General features: G+C 42.7%; 7 protein-coding genes across 7 annotated transcripts; all 7 read left to right on the plus strand.

Annotated features, from left to right (window-relative positions):
- Positions 1-411: 411 nt before the first annotated feature.
- Positions 412-1,443, plus strand: Bfra_007913 (putative u4 tri-snrnp-associated protein 3 protein; the record flags this gene model as incomplete). Its single annotated transcript, XM_037338281.1, has 1 exon — positions 412-1,443. One exon carries the CDS (start codon positions 412-414, stop codon positions 1,441-1,443), a length of 1,032 nt encoding a protein of 343 aa, XP_037190344.1.
- A 523-nt stretch (positions 1,444-1,966) lies between these two features.
- Positions 1,967-4,616, plus strand: Bfra_007914 (putative mannosyl-oligosaccharide glucosidase protein; the record flags this gene model as incomplete). Its single annotated transcript, XM_037338282.1, has 3 exons — positions 1,967-2,219; positions 2,333-4,296; positions 4,350-4,616. The coding sequence occupies 3 exons, from the start codon at positions 1,967-1,969 to the stop codon at positions 4,614-4,616; spliced, it is 2,484 nt and encodes an 827-aa protein (XP_037190345.1).
- A 1,957-nt stretch (positions 4,617-6,573) lies between these two features.
- Bfra_007915 (putative mfs monocarboxylate transporter protein) lies at positions 6,574-7,995 on the plus strand (the record flags this gene model as incomplete). The annotated part of the gene is made up of 5 exons (XM_037338283.1): positions 6,574-6,636; positions 6,741-7,085; positions 7,144-7,348; positions 7,377-7,495; positions 7,552-7,995. The coding sequence occupies 5 exons, from the start codon at positions 6,574-6,576 to the stop codon at positions 7,993-7,995; spliced, it is 1,176 nt and encodes a 391-aa protein (XP_037190346.1).
- A 1,672-nt stretch (positions 7,996-9,667) lies between these two features.
- Bfra_007916 (putative dimethylallyl tryptophan synthase protein) lies at positions 9,668-10,156 on the plus strand (the record flags this gene model as incomplete). Its single annotated transcript, XM_037338284.1, has 1 exon — positions 9,668-10,156. The coding sequence occupies one exon, from the start codon at positions 9,668-9,670 to the stop codon at positions 10,154-10,156; it is 489 nt and encodes a 162-aa protein (XP_037190347.1).
- Positions 10,157-10,237: 81 nt separating this feature from the next.
- Bfra_007917 (putative dimethylallyl tryptophan synthase protein) lies at positions 10,238-10,792 on the plus strand (the record flags this gene model as incomplete). The annotated part of the gene is made up of 1 exon (XM_037338285.1): positions 10,238-10,792. The coding sequence occupies one exon, from the start codon at positions 10,238-10,240 to the stop codon at positions 10,790-10,792; it is 555 nt and encodes a 184-aa protein (XP_037190348.1).
- Positions 10,793-12,188: 1,396 nt separating this feature from the next.
- On the plus strand, positions 12,189-13,107 carry Bfra_007918 (putative transcription factor cys6 protein; the record flags this gene model as incomplete). The annotated part of the gene is made up of 2 exons (XM_037338286.1): positions 12,189-13,010; positions 13,066-13,107. 2 exons carry the CDS (start codon positions 12,189-12,191, stop codon positions 13,105-13,107), a joined length of 864 nt encoding a protein of 287 aa, XP_037190349.1.
- Positions 13,108-13,960: 853 nt separating this feature from the next.
- On the plus strand, positions 13,961-18,419 carry Bfra_007919 (putative hypercellular protein; the record flags this gene model as incomplete). Its single annotated transcript, XM_037338287.1, has 2 exons — positions 13,961-14,123; positions 14,176-18,419. The coding sequence occupies 2 exons, from the start codon at positions 13,961-13,963 to the stop codon at positions 18,417-18,419; spliced, it is 4,407 nt and encodes a 1,468-aa protein (XP_037190350.1).
- Positions 18,420-18,817: the final 398 nt, after the last annotated feature.

Below are 18,817 nucleotides of genomic sequence, written 5' to 3' on the forward strand. Positions count from 1 at the left end.
TTTTTCGCGAAATGCCTTCCGTGGATACATAAAAAAGTTAGGAAAGCTTTCAAAGGATTGAAATTTGGGAGTAGATCAATTTACGATCGAAATCCCCGAAACTTTTACTTGGGTGTCAGGAAAGGTTGAGGAATCCATTTCTGTTTTCGGACTAAAAATCGGGCGTCAATTGCGAAAGTTAAAGGGTCCAACAGATGTGCAACATAAAGTTTGGAGGGATGGTATCATGTGATTTGGAACCAATTGAAATTTGATCCGAGTTGATACGGCGCGATACGGTTTCGTCGCGAGTTGCTAATAAGTGTATGGTACAGCTTTTACATTATTTTATTTTACTTCATAAACAACAATAATTTCCGTGCATTGGATTGGAATTTTTGGGACAGAATTAAAATTTAAGATTTATTCAAGATGTCGGATTTACCAAGAAGAAGACAACGACCCGATAGTACCAAAATGTGGGAGGAAAGCGAAAGTCGTGGTTCTGCTCGAGACCGAGATGAGACAAATGATCGAGGAGATCGACGCGATGAGAGAAATCGCAATCATGATCGCAGTCACAGAGATAGAAGCAGGTCGCCGCGCGATTCGAGAGATCATAGACGCAGTTCGTACAGAGATCGAGAGAGGGAACGAGACCGCGGTGGAAGGAGAGATGAATATCGGGATGGGCGAGGTAGTGACAGGAAGAGGGATTATCGGGAAAGAAATGACGAGAGGTCGGATAAGAGAGATGGACATCGAAGAGACGTGCCAGATAGGACTAGAGGTGAGCTTATGCCATATGCGCTCTCGCAGACGGTGTTTGCATTGAGAGGTAGATCTAACATTGACCAAGATGAGACTCGACAATCTCGAGGAATTGATGAGGATAGAAATGGGAGAAAAGGTATGTTTTCACTTGAGCCAGAGCAGGATGGAACATTTGTCCTTGCGATCAGAACACTGTCTAACACGCATCAAGACAATGAGCGATCATCAGGAGAGAAAGTAAATGAACGAGCAAGATCTAGGAGTCCGCGGCGCGATGATGAGCGAGATTATAAAGAAGATAGAGGTAGCGAGAAGACACGAAATAGCGAATATATAGATGACGCTCCACAACCGGTAAGCTTCAGTATTGGGGCTAGTCATACAAATACAGCTACAGCTCAAGATCACGATCGCATGGATGTTGATGGTGGAAACAAGAAGGCGTCACGGCATAAGAAGAAGATTGAGGAGGAGGAAGAGGAAGAAGAGGACGATGATATTGTGGTTGAGGATGATGGAATGGCAGCCATGCAGGCAATGATGGGTTTTGGGGGGTTCGCAACGACACAAAATAAACAGGTAGCAGGAAATAATGTTAGTGCTGTAAGGAAGGAAAAGAAGACAGAGTATCGTCAATACATGAATCGGGTTGGAGGATTTAATAGACCTCTGAGTCCGAGTAGGGATTAGATGAGGAGCAAAGGAGTGTAAGAATAGGTCATTGGCGAACAGGCCAGATGAGGGGTTACATATTGAGAGAGGGGAAGACTGTATGAATTCGTAGATTTGTGGATTGAAGATTGGCAAATTGGTATAATACATGACCACATGATATCCGGGGACTTATTAACCTTGTTTATCAGCACTTTTTGAGCGTCTCCCCATACCTAGATAGTCAAGAGGATAAATACTCAGGAACACTTTCCCGATTACCGGAAACATAATTCATTTATCCGTAACTTTCGGCCCGCGTCTCTATCCGTGCTTTGAATATTTGGACCAATAACCATATGGAATCATGAAGCCTTCCCTGCAGCCTCGCGCCACAGGCTGATCGCAACGCAATCTATCCACAAATTCGCAACGGTGTTCTTTGGGTATCAAGTCCTATGATTTCTCTCATAAAACCCTCTTTCCTTTCTTCATAATAAGTTAAGTATCCAGATTGCAAGTTCTGGATCTTAACTTTTTGTTTCTTCAATTGGGGAAAAATATGACGCCTGTCACATTGCGGCCAGTAACAGCTCTGGTAGCAGTACTTTCGCTGTTTGGCACTTCTGTCCACGCGGCTGAGAAACAAGATGTGGGAATTGTGACGACGGAAATTGCGAGGGAACAGAATAGTAGTTTACTATGGGGTGCTTATAAACCGAATTTGTATTTTGGAGTTCGTCCGAGGATTCCTAAGAGTTTTACCGGAGGCTTGATGTGGGCGAAGGTGGATAATTTCGTGGATGTGCAACATAGTAAGTTTTGTGTTTTATGGAAGGTTTGGAGGATGGAGGTGTTGGTGTTGGTGTTGTTGCTGTAATGATGAGGAGGAACATTGGGGAATCATGGCTAATTGTATAATTTATAGACTTTAGACATACTTGCGAGCAAGGTGATGGTATGAGAGGTTATGGGTGGGAGGAATTCGATGCTCGCAATGGTGGAAAACAAACCATGTACGATGAGAGCAATGGTATTGATATCAGCACTTTCTTTGTCAAGTCCCCTGGGGGTAAACATGGCGGAAACTGGGCAACGAGAGTGAGGGGTAAAGTTAGGGATGGGTCGCCTGCAGATTTGAAGACAACGATGATTTTCTACGCTTCTCTTGAAGGATTGGGAAGTTTGACGGTTGCGAATGAGCAGGATGATTTGGGGTTCGAGGGAGAAGTCAATTTCAATGGTGATTCGGATGGATTGGGCGAATATAAAATTACGGTTACTCCTGGTCGGGGTTATCATCCTGCTTCGGATCATCCGTCTTACAAGGAGAAGCCATTGGATAGGACTTTTGTTCATTCTCTTACACTTGATGAGAAGTTACTTTGGGCTGCCAAACCCCATTTGTTCGGCAAGTTGAAGGAGCAAATCGATGAATATCTGGGGACTTATGGAGAAGATAATGCTCCTCCTCCATATCAGATCTATACCGTCTCACACGCACCAGATGAAGGAAACTTCCACTTGGTTCAAAAAGTCTTTGAGGGAGATTTTGAATTCGACATCATTTTCAACAGTGCCTCGGCGGAGAAGGAACTTTCTAGTCAAGAAATCTCGAGATTGATTGGCGAAAACAGTGTATCCTTCTACAACAGATTTATCTCTACGTTTGATCTGCAACCACCTTTTGATATTGAGAGTCTTCAAAGATTTTCAAGTAAAATGTTCTCAAACTTGATTGGTGGTCTTGGGTATTTCCATGGAGATTCGGTTGTTGATCGTTCATATGCTGAGGAGTATGAAGAGAGTAACGAGGGTTTTTGGGAAGAAGCCGCAGCAGCAAGAGGACGAAGACAAGAAAAGCTGGAAGGTCCATCTGAGCTTTTCACTACCGTTCCATCTCGACCATTCTTTCCTAGAGGATTCCTTTGGGATGAAGGATTCCACCTTCTTCCGATTGCCGACTGGGATATTGATCTTACTCTCGAAGTTGTCAGAAGCTGGTTCAATCTTATGGATGAAGATGGATGGATTGGTAGAGAACAAATTCTTGGTGCTGAAGCTCGCAGCAAGGTTCCTGTTGAATTTCAAACACAATACCCTCATTATGCCAATCCACCCACGCTATTTTTCATCATCGATGCTTTTATTAGCAAGCTTGGTGCACTCAATGGTACTTCGCCAGAAGCAAAGGAGCAACTTACTCAAGAACCTTCAATCTACTCGGCATATTTGAAGAACCCAGAAGCTGGTCTTCAATATCTCAATGAGCTTTATCCTAAGCTCAAGAAGCATTACTACTGGTTCCGTAAAACTCAAGCCGGAGATTTGAAATCTTATGATCGTGATGCATTTAGTTCCAAGGAAGGTTATAGATGGAGAGGTCGAACACCACAACATATTCTTACTAGTGGTCTCGATGATTACCCTCGTCCTCAACCACCTCATCCAGGAGAGTTACATGTCGATTTGATGTCCTGGATGGGTATGATGACTAAATCTCTCAAGAACATTGCTGGTCTCCTCGGTATGGCAGATGACGTTGCCGAGTTAGCTACGATTGAAATAGCTATTCACCACAACATTGATGATCTACATTGGAGCGAAAAGGAAAAATGTTATTGCGACGCTACAATTGATGATTACGAAGAACATCAATTGGTTTGTCACAAGGGATACGTTTCGCTCTTCCCTTTCTTGACAGGTCTCATTGATAAAGATAGTGATAAATTGGGTCACATTCTTAATTTGTTGGGTGATGAAGAGGAATTGTGGAGTGAACATGGTATCAGATCTTTGAGTAAGAAAGATTCGTTCTATGGAACAGATGAAAATTACTGGAGAGGTCCTATTTGGATGAATATGAATTTCTTGGCCGTGTCTCAACTACTTGTAAGTTCCCCCTTTCGGATCATTCTCTAGCCGAAAATGCTAATCCTTCCTAGAAATACGCAGAAACCCCTGGTCCCCACCAAGAAAAATCTAAAGATCTCTACACGAAACTTAGATTGAATCTTATCAAGACGGTCTATGATAGTTGGCAAGAAACAGGATTCGCCTGGGAACAATATAATCCTGAAACAGGAGTGGGACAGAGAACTCAACACTTCACCGGGTGGACGAGTTTGGTGGTTAAGATTATGGGGATGCCGGATTTGAGTGGGGGGGCTTTTGAGGCGGAGAAGGGGGGAAAGGTGAAGGATGAGTTGTGAGGGGTGGTGGGAGATAGATGAGTAGGGGGAAGAGAAGTTGTGAAATAGAAGAGTGGTGGAGGAAATGAGAATGGATGTTAAAAGGAATATGATATGACATGATGATCTTTGGGATGGTGTCATGTGATGATGCAGATGCATACATGTGGTTTTACATCGTATGTGTGTATGTATGTATGTATGTATATAGTATAGTATAGGTAGGAAGTAAATCAAAGGAAAAGTTTACCATTTAGGTATCTAGAATGGAGATTGACTTTTTGAAGATTTTGAAATTGTGGATATCGAGAGGTTTGAGAGATTTGAGAGATTGAGAGATTGAAATTAAGTGTCTAGTGAATGATTAGAAAATTACCTCGGATGCCGTATGTTCTCTAGTTGCTATAGAGCTTTTCATGATATTATATACATATACGTCGATTGTATTCTCTTAGAACTTGAACTGTCGAAAGAGTTGTCATGTAGTAATGAAAGTACAGATGGAAGGATTCTCGAAACACGTGGGTAACAGTAGGAAGCATAGTTAGTATACGAAGATACCACCATCGTAGCGACATCTAGGTAGCTTGTTGGTATTTATCGGTGATGTGTTGTAAATTGTAATTTCTCTCAGATTGCTGTAACTCTGGGAGAACGATACTGGCCTGTATGCTAAGAAAAACAAGTGTTATTGAACATTTTCCTTATTATATAGAGTTCTTAGGAACCTTTACCAATCAACATTGATCCATTGCATGATTACATTGACGGAGGAAGCAGGAGGTATTTGCCGTAAGAATTACAATTCAATTCATTGATCCCCAGATCAGAGACACTTATATATCGGAATATGCCGACTCCACTATTTGGCATCGATTCCAACAACTCATGCACACTGCTCATTCGGTAAGCTGATTTTAAACTTCTATTGAAAGGAAAGCTACAATCGCGAGGAGAAAGACTCGAAGTTGGCTTTACGAGATGAACATTCTTACCCCTGCCTCCACTAAGATTGCGTGCACACGAAGTCATCTAAAGAGCCAAGTATATTGATTGCTGCATCGCGCAGTCAAGAAATATACTGTAGTACTAATAGGAAGAACGATACTTGCATCCGCACCACAGCACCGGTACCGAGAATTTCCTGAAATGGAAGGTGCCGTTCGAAAATCCCTCCACGCAGCCTCAGTGGCCTGACCAATTTCGCTTAGAATTTCACCTCCTTGATGGGTGCATGCACCAGATTGCGTAGAAGAAGCATTCTACATCCATTATTTTGGAGCAAAGGCACAAAGGAATACATTTATCGTTGGCTTGTTGACGCGGTACTCATCCAGAAATCTTTCGTACAACTGACCATAGAGACTTGTCCACACGAAACTTACCGTTTCTTGACATGCTCCTTCACCAAAGAGAGAGTTGTTACAGCCCATCATCCATGCATGATCTTTCGAACGATTCCCGCTAATCCATATGGGTAATTATGGTATGGTTACCCACACCTAGCAAGCATATTTCAAGCCTCGAATCTATCTGGATGCAGAAGTATACATGTGGTATCCTGGGGTATTGGATAGTTTCCAGCTCCGACAATCTAATCGCGCAGTGTCATTTTCTGATGCTAGGCTAGAACCAGCCCATGTGCTAACCGCTCCAATCGTATTAGACCTCAAAAAACTCATAGTAAGCACTGCTACTACGTACCGACTAGTCAAGGCATACTGTCCGTTAAATGTTGGATGACAAGTGGTTAATGCACTCTCCATGTTTCCAAAACGATGAAATGCATTTGCATTTAATAATGCAATAATAGAGTTACTTTCGGTACGAGGATGAAGTTACAAGTCAAACAAATATTCTCGATAAGACTTACGATGCCTTGAGGTAGACGGATAGACGATCTATATTTCTGCCACATTAACATTTCAGGAATTTGCACGACTGTCTTTTCTATTCAAACTTCATAATCAGAATCAAAATGCTAGTTGAACCGAGATCAGCCACTGATGCACCGGCCCCCGATGGGGGCTTTGTTGCTTGGGTGCAATATGCAAGCTCATTTTCTCTATTATTCCTGTCTTGAGGTCTCCTGAGCTCATTTGGTAACTCTTGAGCACTGCACTATTTAACAAATCTTTACTGAAGTCTTTAGATTATTTCCAAGCATACTACGAGACTGACTATCCCTCATGGACTTCGTCTCAGATCTCTTGGATTGGGTCCATTCAAGCGTTTTTTCTTTTCGGATTCTCCATAGTTGCTGGTCTAGTCATTGACCGTGGATATTTGAGATATCTTGTTTGGATAGGATGCTTCTTGTGCGTACTGGCAACGATGTTGACCAGTATCAGCTCTGAATATTGGCATTTCATACTGGCTCAAGGAGTCATGTTCGGCATAGGCAGTGGTTTATTTATTCCAGCATTGCTGTGCTTCCAGCTTATTTTGACAAGAAACAAGCATCGGCTTTGGGAGTTGCAGCTTCTGGTAGTGCGATAGGTATGCGTGAGAAATATAGTGGCCCTATATCCAACGTTGACACATATAGTTTGCAGGAGGCATGGTCTTTCCAATAGTCTTCAATCATTTGCAACCAAGAATTGGTTTTGGGTGGTCGATCTGCGTCGTTGGTTTTATCATTCTTTTTGCCGCTACAATTCCTGTACTCGGAATACATGTGCGGACTCCTCCGTCTGCAGTCAGAAAGATATTTGATACAAAAGCCGGGAAAGAACCGCCGTTCTTGGTTACTAGTATCTTCTTTTTTTCTAGTATTTATAGGCGCTTACATCCCGCCTTTCTATGTTCAATTATATGCTCTCGACACCAATATAGTGGGAGGCGACCTTGTTCCTTATCTTTCCTCTTTACTCAATGCCGGGTCTTTCTTTGGACGCATCGTACGTTTCAATTTATATATATCCTTATCGATGCCTGGTTTCTAATAAAATTATAGATCCCAACCCACTTCGCCGACACCTATGGTCCATTTAACATCGACGTAATTTGCGTTCTCGTAAGTGGAATTTTAGCATTCACCTGGATAACTATTCACAGCACGGCTAGCATGATTTTATCCACTATATCTTATGGCTTCTTTTCCGGGGTTTTGACGTCGATCTATCCAAATCTCGGTATTGCATTATCTCCAGATGCGGGCGTTTTGAGTTTCCGCCTAGGAATGCTCTTAATGCCAATATCTGCAGGCATACTAGTCGTAAATCTAACTGCAGGAGCTCTGGAATCTTATGGATGGATTTCTCTGCAGATATTCACAGCTGCATTGTTGACGGCCTCGCTCTTGGTGGTTATTGTTGCTAGAATTTTAATGTATGGTAAGAGCTTGACAATTAGATGCTCAAAGACAAATGTATGCTGTCACCATTTCACACCCAGATAAAGTGCTGCCTCACTAGACACACAATCGTGAAGCAGTGGTAACATTTTCCTTGGGAGCTGGCTAGGAAATTATTTGCTGTGCTTGAATTTTGAGGAATTCTCATACCACGTATCTACAGGCGAATATCTGCAGCCAAGCATACACCGGACGATATCCAAAACTTGTCACCGCAGACCACCTGAGTTGAAGAAGATATTGTATGCCGATACTATAATGAAGCTAGCCATTAAGTGGGAACTTAGAAGCTCCGTGATTAAACACCTTTGGATGAAAAGCAATACATATAAAGATTGCGATGGTCAGCCTCTACATTCTACATCGCTGATATAATGTAATGTATTAATTCGAAATCAAACACCAATGAAGAGAATGGCTTTACTATTTCTATGCATGTAAGTTACAATGCAGACTAGATTTTGACAAAACAGCCAATGCTATCAAACTTGTTTAATATTTATCAAAATACGTAATTGATTGATGAAATGAGCTTTTCCTCTACTGATGCATAGCCTTGAAGTAGAAGAGTTGGAATATATAGTAGTATCAGCTTCTTGGTACAAGGTACATCGTCAACTTAAATTCCCATGAAATATGAAAATGGAACAACTCTGTTATGAAGATAACATCTGAACTTTCAAACATTTAAATGTTATCATCGCAAGTTTTATATTTTATGATCTGATCTTTAAAAAGGTGGTCTAGTGTAAATTGAAATGTACTCGTAGTTCAAAACGCATACAGAAAAAGATTGGAATTTGAAAAAGCAAATTTGTCGAAAAGTGAAAGCCTTTTTCTATTTCAGGAAAAGAAGAAAAAAAAAGTTTGATTGTTTTGATTGGAAAAGAGCGGTGTAGTGGAATATTTGAGCTGGAGCAAAAGTAAATCTCAATCCCACATTGCATGATCATTTATCTCACTAGCACCTCCGCCCTAAAGAATCTGTTCAGGTAATAACAATGCGACCTCCAAGCTCTCGGGATGTGCGACATATCCACGCGAACGATTTGATGGGCGATCAATGAGCAGCTGTGTGTAATGACAATAGCTAACCGAACATCGCCTGCATGAAATGATCTTTTGGCCCAGAGTCTTGGTTGTTAGCTGAAAACTCCATTTGGATGGCATGTGAGAAATTGACTAGGTTTATCTCAGCTGTCTTTGACCAACAGATGGGCTTTTCCTGAAGACTTTGGATGCTCTTTCAAGCAGCTGCGTGATTTTGACATCGAGATAATGCAGTTTCTTCATCTAACAATCTCGATTTTGAAGATATGGTACTTTGATTGCATTGTGATCTTCCGGAGGTGAAGACGATACGATGAGTATCTTTGGATGTACTTTCGTACTTTCGTACTTTCGCAGCTTACGCGATACTAGCCCCCTTTCTCTGCCATAGTTACGGCCGCTAGACAAGCCACAATTTAATCCCAAGAATAATACCACAATTTATTTGGTTTGTGGTTTCTTAGCGGTGCAGCATATGCTATTCAAACTTGCGAAGTTCTTACTCTAATGTACTTGGACTGCTGTCCAGAACAAGGCTTGCGGATATGAGAAAACCGGGGTTTCTGCATTGGCAATGCATTTCTGGAGTGTATCGTAGTTCTTGTGATATCTATATAAGTCTTCTATTGTCTGGAATAGTTCCATTCGCCATGATGTTCTACCACACATGTGTCGTTCCCATTTCGGTCTATTTCCGACAGAGGCAAACCAGCCCCCTCGATGGAAAAGCTACATGAGTGATGATTTCAGTCCCATTGAATTTAGCTGGAACTGGAGGAATGCACAAGGAGATGTTGATAGAAGAGTGCGCTTTAGTATTGAAGCCATTAGCAAGCAATCTGGCACAGTTGGCGATCCATGGAATCAGAAAGCTACTATTGATCTTGTTAACCGCCTTGAAGTCGATGTACCGGAGATTAAGGTACAATGGTTCCACCGTCTTCTTAAGGACTTCACTCCCTCAAAAGATGTCATTTCTGAATTTTTTATATCCCGTTTCGATCCGCAGCCACCCCGTTCAAGTTTTTTCATGGCATTTGAAATGAGAGATAAGATGCGTGTTGTCAAGCTGTACATGATGCCGTTTGCAAGAGCAATGGAAAGATCTCAAACTAAATCTGCTATTATTCTTGAGTCTCTAGCCAGCTTCGCTTAGGAATTGGAATGGACATCCCTCCAAGGCTTGGTTCTAGCTTCAAATCTGAAGAGCAAGTCACACGGACTTGACCCATTCATGATGGCCTTTGATTGCGTTTCGCCCCAAAAGTCACGTATGAAGATATATGCCAGGTGTCCAGATATAAGACTGGCAAGCGTCATGAGAATTATTAGTATCTTTGTGGATAATTCTAAAATTACAAACGGTCTAGAAGAGCTTCGAATGTTGTGGAATCTGGTTTTCACTTGTGTTGATCAGGGTCAAGCCGGGCATGTTCCCTACAAAGCGCATATCACTTCGGGAATCCTCTATCACTTTGAAGTTCGTCCCAGTAGCTTTAAAGTAACTGCAAAGGTCTATCTCCCGGTAAAACATTACGCAAAGGATGATCTCTTTATTGCTAAAGGACTCCAAACATTCTTCAACAAACGCAGAGGTTCACAAGACCAGAGTGCAAGGGATTTCATGGGTGTGCTGGATAAAATGTGTACTTACCGTTGTCTTGAAGCTACCACTGGGCTACAAGCGTACATTTCATGCAAAATTGAGAATGACTCTTTGGAAATTACCTCTTATTTGAGTCCCGAGATATACAATGATAGGCGTTGGTCGCACGGGAAACCTACCATATAGGAAGGATTCGGATGGAGAATTTTGTGCCAGTGTTTTGTTCTTTAGTACTTCATTCATCTGTAATCAGCAAGAACTGTGATAGAAAATGAATTGGAAAGTTGAAGCCATTCCGATGCATAATCAAAGATTGCTTCCCTACAAGCAAAATTTGGAGAGAAATAACAGCTCCAAAAGGATTCAGCAATAACAAATCCTTCATCTCATTGATCTATCATCTGTTCTATATAGATTAGACCCAAGATGAGCTTGGCCAGCGCATTTTCTTTCACGGACGATACTTGCCATCCAATCCGAACATATCGAGTCCGCAGCCCATTCCTGGCTAATCTCCCAAGTTTCTAAACATCACATGCCACTTGACAAGAAGAAGTAGCCGTACATAGTGCCTGACACTGATATGACTAAACCGATATGCTTTATTGCATGTTAAATAACATCAGTCTATACACTGTAAAGGTAGCAATTAAGGTTTCATTCCGCACTAGCAATGATTAGATAGATCTTGATGATTTGATTCTTCTAATTGGAATACGGACATGGTTACATTTATCGAGTTCGTTTCAGATGATAGGTGTGATATAATCCAATGTTGTTTCTGGTCTTGTGGACCTGATGTACTGAAAGACAAGAGAATTGCAAATTGTCGTTCAACTACGGGAGTCCTAGCATCTTCTTTCTTGTTTTTTGGTGAAGCTCTTTCTTTGTAAGATGATCTGAATGAGTTTCAACTTCATTCAATGCAATATAAAGCTGCAAGCCATTTGTTCTTTATTCTATGGGCACAGTAATGGATGAGCTCACCAGTTTTGAGCAAACAGAGCTCCAGGGATTGAAGAAACCTAGTATGTACCTGGATAACGGTAGCCTTGGTAGAGATAGAAGTTTTTGATAGAATACACATATGTGCCAGCGCAAACAACCCAGTAAAGATCAATGGAGAAGTTGAACATGTATTACAAAACAACTGTATAAAGTATACAATAGCCAGTGAACGAATAGATAGACAGATACCTAAGTACTTGACATACCCAGCGACTTCCTCTATGAAGCTTCGTATATGAAGCAATCCTCATCTTTGTGTAGCTTTTATGAATTATATCGACCTGCCTGACTGTATTCAGAATCCAAAATGCATGAAGTTACACTGTGAAGACTGCTTTGAAGTACAGCAAATAATGCACACACAGTATCTTCAAAGACGAAAAATGTTGAATTCGTAACTGGCCGAATCAGATGACACTAAAGAAAGTTCATTGATTCAAGGTGTGATTGCTTCGGTTATTAATCTTTTAAGTTTGGAGGTTGTATAAACAACAACCAGAGAAATAGCCACTCGGACTCCTCCGACCTCACAACCCTCAAAAACTCCTCCTTTGCACTTGCTACTATTATAACTATGGGTAGAACAAAATCAACACCTATCGATGCTAGGAGTTTAAATGGTATAAATGAGGCTCGAATACTTTCTTCCACAAACTTCATCGGTATTAATGCTCAGGAGGATCGCGCGATCAGATGCATAAGAGAGGCTCCATTTGTCACCTTCAGCAACAGCGGAACCATAAACGACATCTGCGAAGTTCACAGAAAAGCTCAAGCTAGCGACTGTATCAATTTCAGGACGAAATGGACTTCACAAGCCTTACTTCGAGAGGAAGCAAGCTGGATTGCCCATCAGTATGCAGATGGGGTTCCTGGAAATAAACAAATGATGAAGAAAATCGCTCAAGAGGATGGAGTTCGCTCGCAACAAGAAGGAATCATCCGAAAATACGTGGAATCAAGTAACGAATTCATACCGCGCCCTAGTCGCATTGCGGATAAGATACGGCGTCGCCCAAAACAACTAGAGCTTCCGCCAGTCGTTGATGGTATCAATTGCCTTGCGGATCGGCTGAAAGAGAGGACAGTCAACGACCAGATATCTTTTCTAAGTCACTGGCAGAATGATTCTTACCAACTTGCCGAGTCAAGAGGCAGAGTCAGAAATCTTTCGACAGAGTATGCATTTGAGGCGCCTATGGAAAATCTCGAGGACGATAAACCATACTCTTCGGGAGGAAGCGACTATGATTCAGCATCTTCTCCAAAGCAGCGCACGCCGGCAACATCACCTCGAGCTTGTATCAATTGTTATGAGCGGCACCATGGGTGTGACAGAAGCTTGCCTAGTTGCTCTTCCTGCAGCGCAATTCATGCATACTGCGTCTATCCCAATGTAAGTCCCCCCGGGTTAAATCACCGCGATTTGACAGCTGATATGTTCTTTGAAGGTTACTAGTAGAGTATCTCCAAAGAAGCGAAAGAAGTGGTAGTTGGATGTGTGTGTATGGGTGACAAGCATCAAATTGGTTTCGTTAGCTAAAGGATCTTCTGGGGCGGCTAGATTGCTTGTAATATGTGTTGATATCAGATAATTATGGAGAAGGGAGGAGCGGTGGACAAGTCATATCGTGCATAATCTTAAGCAAAAGTTCTCGTCTCCGAAGAGAACAACTTGTACGATATTCAGCGTAACGAGTACTTCACGAGTAGCTACTCACAGAGGAGGAACATGTCCAGTAGCGTGCACATATAGTAGTGAAATCTGAAGTAAATCATTCAAACTCATCATATCATTGCACTACCTACTCAGAATGTTTCCTGTGATATAGTCATACGAAGACCAGATATTAGGCCCTAAGGAGGTAAGAAGCTCGTCTTGTCTGTAAATTGAATTGCATCACAAGTGAGATTGAAGACTAGGTGAACAGGCCACTCGCGATATCATGAATCTTGAACATTAATAGGACTTCGAAATGTTGACATACGTATGTACAATCGCTGTGCTGATATCCAAAGTAATGAGGTTGGGTGACTTAGAGTGAAGTCAAGAATCTAGCCTCGGGATGTGCCGCTGCTGGGGGATCTTGAATCATTTACCAATCATGCAAAATAGTCACCGTATAACAGGGGATCTGGTATCCTCGTCGTCTCAATGTAAAGATATAGCTTTAACACAAATTCATTATTCGTCATATTTTACCGTTCCTTGGTCCTACAAACTCCCGGACATTTAATTTATTATTTCTAACAGTCATGAATCTCAGCTCAAGCCGGTAGTAACATTATCATATCACGAATTCGAGCTCTACCTAGCTAGGCGCATCGCATCCAAATGTTCTCACAATGCTCGATCAGCTGTCGCCCGTTGCTCCTGCGAGAGTACGAGTTGTGCTGTTACCAATTGGGCAAATCAAACGCGCAAGATTTCTGAGCTTCGTAGAGAGGTTGCAACCTCAGAATGTTGTACGTTTGGGGGATATCAGTCCAGATGGACGTCCCAATAGAAGTGAGAATTAAACTCTCCTTAATGCGCATTTGGCAGCGCTGACAATTGGCAGATATGTTCTCCCCATTGGCCTTTCCTTTGGGGATGATTGTTTATGATCTCACGACACATTATCCACCCTCTACCCACCTCGCGCTATCTCCCTTTGAATTATACAGAGAGCCGCTCGTTATTATAGCACTCGCGGATGGTGCCGAGCTTGAGCATACATCTTATAAAGGGGTTTCGAGGAAGAGTCTCAATGGCACTGGGGTATCGCGGTTAGATCAAAACGTGCGGAACTTATACCAAGATTTGGAAGATTTGAGAGATAGATACCCCAAGGCGCTTGTCCACCAAGTATTATTGTTCGACCATATACATGAGAAGTCTGCTACAGCCTTGCCAGAGGGCCTAGTCGCCATACCACCAGCTGCTGATTGCGGTTTAACGACAATGAAGACTGTTATGTGCGACATATCTGCCTTGTTACTTGCGGAGATGACGACACTCGCAAGGTCACTCCAAGCCTTGCCTACAATCGAGTCACCAGCCCAATCAGGAAATAGGCCGTTCAATGGAGGATCTTGGGGCGGAGGCTCACCCGATGGATCCTCAAGACGGAACTCTCAATTTGCACCCCCTCAACAAGACTCCAGATCTTCTTCTCCCGCCAGCGCCGTCGATCGTGCAAACTATCGAATGTCGATGCCAGTAATTCGATCGGCACCCTCGGATTCTGGCACATCTTCGCCACTAGGTCGCTCTGGAAGTCCTGCAACCGGTCTCCGCTCTGACTCGCCACCAACCTTTGATAATATAATTGGGGATACTGGGCTTACAACGAAAAATTTACCTTCTCGACTCGGCACTCCGAGTAGTAAAGCGGCCAGAGATAGTAGCAGGGACAGGGTGTCAATTATAGGATTCGGATCAGGAAGCACCAGTGAAAGGTCAAGAAACAAAGGGAAAAGTCGTGTTGGCATTGTCATTGGTTCGATGTATATGTGCGCAGGGCGGTGGAGTGATGCATTACGCGAGCTTGTCGAAAGTGCCGCTATTGCGAAAGCAAATCTTGATCATTTATGGCATGCAAAAGCACTCGATAACATTCTTGTGAGTATGCTCATGCTCGCCTGGACTGGTTTGGACTTTCAAATTCCACAAATCTGTTATGTATCCACAGAAAGAGCTCCGTCCCTAACGTCAGCTCTGGAGCCAAGAAGTCCCGCAAGCAACCGTTTAGTCTCGCTACAGAATCTGGCTGTTTTGCTTCCAGAGCTGTTGGATAGAATCTTAAATCTCTATACTCGTGCTGCGAATAATAATGGGGAGGCTATGCCACAACATCCATTTTCCGAAACTGTCATTCGCTATGCAAAACTTTCTTCAGCTATACACACAGGCGGTGGTCAATTAAATGACGAAGTTTTACAACTAGTTGTTCTCGGAACCCCCTTTCAAAAAGCCCCCAATCTCGCAACGCCTCGTTTGAACATACAGCCCACCCGAGGGGAAATTCTCAAAACCATACTAAGAGCATTTCCTGTGTATTCATCGTCTGAAAATATTGTTGTTGTGGATCGAATAATAATATTGAGCGGCATAGCTTCAGTTCTAGGATCAATGGGGTATAATAGGAAGAAGGCCATGATAATCCGTGAATTAGTTTCAGTGTTGATTCCAGCCCTCGTTCAAGCTCGCCTCAGAGGAGCAGCCGAAATGGGAGTTCATCCAGCTGCAGGATTGGCAGCGCTAAGCGCGAACGGAAACACTAACGGTGCTGGAGCTCTTGAACTTGGTGAAGGTGACATGGAGAACGGCGTAGACTCGTTCCTCTCGTTACTAGGTCAAACTTATGGAGTTGTAGCCTCTAGAGCTCCTGCTGAAGAAGCATTCGATGATTCAGATGAAGCAACTATTCTTAGGATACTTGACAATTCTTCGATCCGCTCTTTCGGGAGCCAAGCCTTGAAAATGGAGGTTCTGAGATCTTGTATCAATCTTTCTGAAGCATTGCCGGATTTTCAAGGCGTTTTAAAGTTCACTGCAGATTTGTTGAGAACTGCTGGTAGTGGTGTAGCGCCGGGTCCACGGAGTGAAGATGCATCTCCCAATATGAGCCGCGAGGAACAGATTCGGTTAATGACTAATATTACTCGCACGCTGGGAGCTGCTAGGAATTTGGGTGTTCATGAACTTTCCGCAGAGTATTGGGATGAATTTCTAGTCCGAGGCGTTGAGCTTGAGCCTCTACCTCAATCGAGAACCCCAATTCCTCATACACGCGGAGAGCTCCCTGATGGAGAGAATATCGCTACAGCGAGAGAGATAAATCCTTTCATATACAATCCTTTCTTACGTCCACTGAATGCCTCCATTGTTGATCATATCATGGTTGCTGGTGAGGGAGCTGTTTTCAAGGTTACTTTGCAAAACCCATATGAGTTTGATGTGGAAATAGAAAGCATCAAACTCGATGCTGATGGCGCGGGCTTTGAATCTGCCGTACAAAAGACTGTTATCGGACCTTACAGAACACAAATTCTCACTATATTAGGGACACCTAAAGACCCAGGGTCCTTTAAAATCACCGGATGCATTATAAAAGTAAGGGGATGCCGAGAACGGCGATTCCCTATATTCTCGGATTCATGGTCACCACAAGGCGATGTGAAAATCAAGTCTATTGGTGTGGCAAAGATATTCGGGCAGAAGTCTCGCCCTACAAGTTTTGGCTCTACATCATCAAGTGTAGTACCTTGGGGCGTCATACCTCCTCTGCCAACTACCGTGGGATTGAACGTCATTGACAAACAACCTATAGTCGCAATAAAGTCTACTAATTTATCACAATCTGCTTTGATGGTATTAGAAGGGGAACGCCAAAGGTTCTCTATCACTTTAGAAAACCTTTCAAAGGAGACACCCGTAGATCTACTACTATTTTCCTTCAAAGATTCCACTCAAGCGCCACTGCAAACAGCAATGAGTAATCGTGAAGCATCACCAGCAGAGCTATATGAGTACGAATTAATACTGGCACGCAAACAAGCACTTCGATATATTCCAAATCCTGATCAGAAGCCATACATCGAACCTGGTGGAAAGGCCACCTTTGAATTAGAAATACTGGGAAAACCTGGTCTAACAAGTGCTACTGTTCACGTGGACTATGCTCATCTTGGTATTCCTCAGTCAGAGGTTGAAAACGGGTTTCATACTCGACAAGTTAGTCTGCCACTTACAATAACTGTAAATGCAAGTATAGAGCTGGCACGAATGGATGTTATGCCATTTACCGGAAACTTACCCCTGTCTTTGTGGTCTAAGATCGATGGTACTGTTGCGGCTGAGGATTTTACCCCGCAAGATCATTGCTTACTAATTCTTGATCTTCGAAATGCTTGGCCAAGCAGTATCCATGTCTCGATCGATATTGAGAAAGGAGGCAAGATTGAAGAAGAAGTGGTCCCGGGTAATACGTCCCGCATCATGTTTCCTATTCCTCGGATATATTTGGAAAACCCAACTGCCTCTATTCCAGCTCTTGATCCCTCGCGACAACGACAGTTCGTCGTAAGCGCAGGCCGAATATCCGCAGATTCAGAACGAGCTACTCGGGAAGCATTCTGGTACCGTGAAGAAATTCTTAAAATTCTGAAAGGGACCTGGGAGACACGCTCTGGCGTCCGTCGCAAAGGAAATATAGAATTACGCGGTCTTCGTCTCAGCCAACGTGTTATCGACGCTATCAGAATTGAGGATATTTCAATTGATATCTTAATCAATGATCAGTCGGGTCCAAAACACGACATTCATACCGATGCATTCTCTTCGATTACTGTTCGCATCAGCAATCGATCGTCTAACCCCATCCATCCACTTCTTCGTCTTCAGCCATCTATTCGTAATCATTCACTCACTCAAACTCTCGATCTGTCCAAGAAATTTGTTTGGAACGGTGTGCTGCAACAGACTCTCCCACAAGTTCCTGGGAACGAACAAATCGAAGTTAACATTGGCATGACGCCGCTTTGTAGAGGCGAGTTCGAACTCAGTGCTTCAGTCGAAGAAGTGAGATTAGTTGAGGCACCGAAAGAAGAAGTCACAATCACAGAAGGTGGGAGAGCCAGAGCTGATACAAAGAATTTGATGGATGCGATGTTGGGGGCTAAGGAGAGGAGGATCTGGCATTCGAGAGAACCTTGTTTGCTTATTGTGAGGGATGAGGACGATACTGAAGATGAGGAACAAGGAGATGCTGATGATCAAGATAAAGAAGATGATAAAGTTGAAAGTGCTCAAGATGATTAGAGAAATAAATAAAGAGCAAGGAGTCTAATTGTATTATCGTACGCATGTCTGTAGATTTACGATTTGCTGTGTATAGAGTTAAGCGTGCATTTGGAATCGGAATTGTAGTGAAGAGGAGAGGAGATGAACATATGGGATGGACGTAGTGATGAGAATTCAATGGAGGTTGGGCTTTTTTGAATACTTAGGTATGCACTGCATAGCGAGGCTGGGATATAGAAGGAGAGATAAAGTGAATGTTGGAGAGGTGAGGTAGAAAGAGGTAAGAGGAAAGGAATAATATAGATAGGATGGGGATGAGATACCTTACATGATGCTTATGATACATTTTTACTTTTACTATGATTTCGATATCAATTTCTGCTCTCGCAATGCTCTCCTGGTGTTCAAGCGACTTT

Source organism: Botrytis fragariae (assembly GCF_013461495.1).
Source record: "Botrytis fragariae strain BVB16 chromosome Unknown tig00000112, whole genome shotgun sequence".
NCBI lineage: Eukaryota > Fungi > Ascomycota > Leotiomycetes > Helotiales > Sclerotiniaceae > Botrytis > Botrytis fragariae.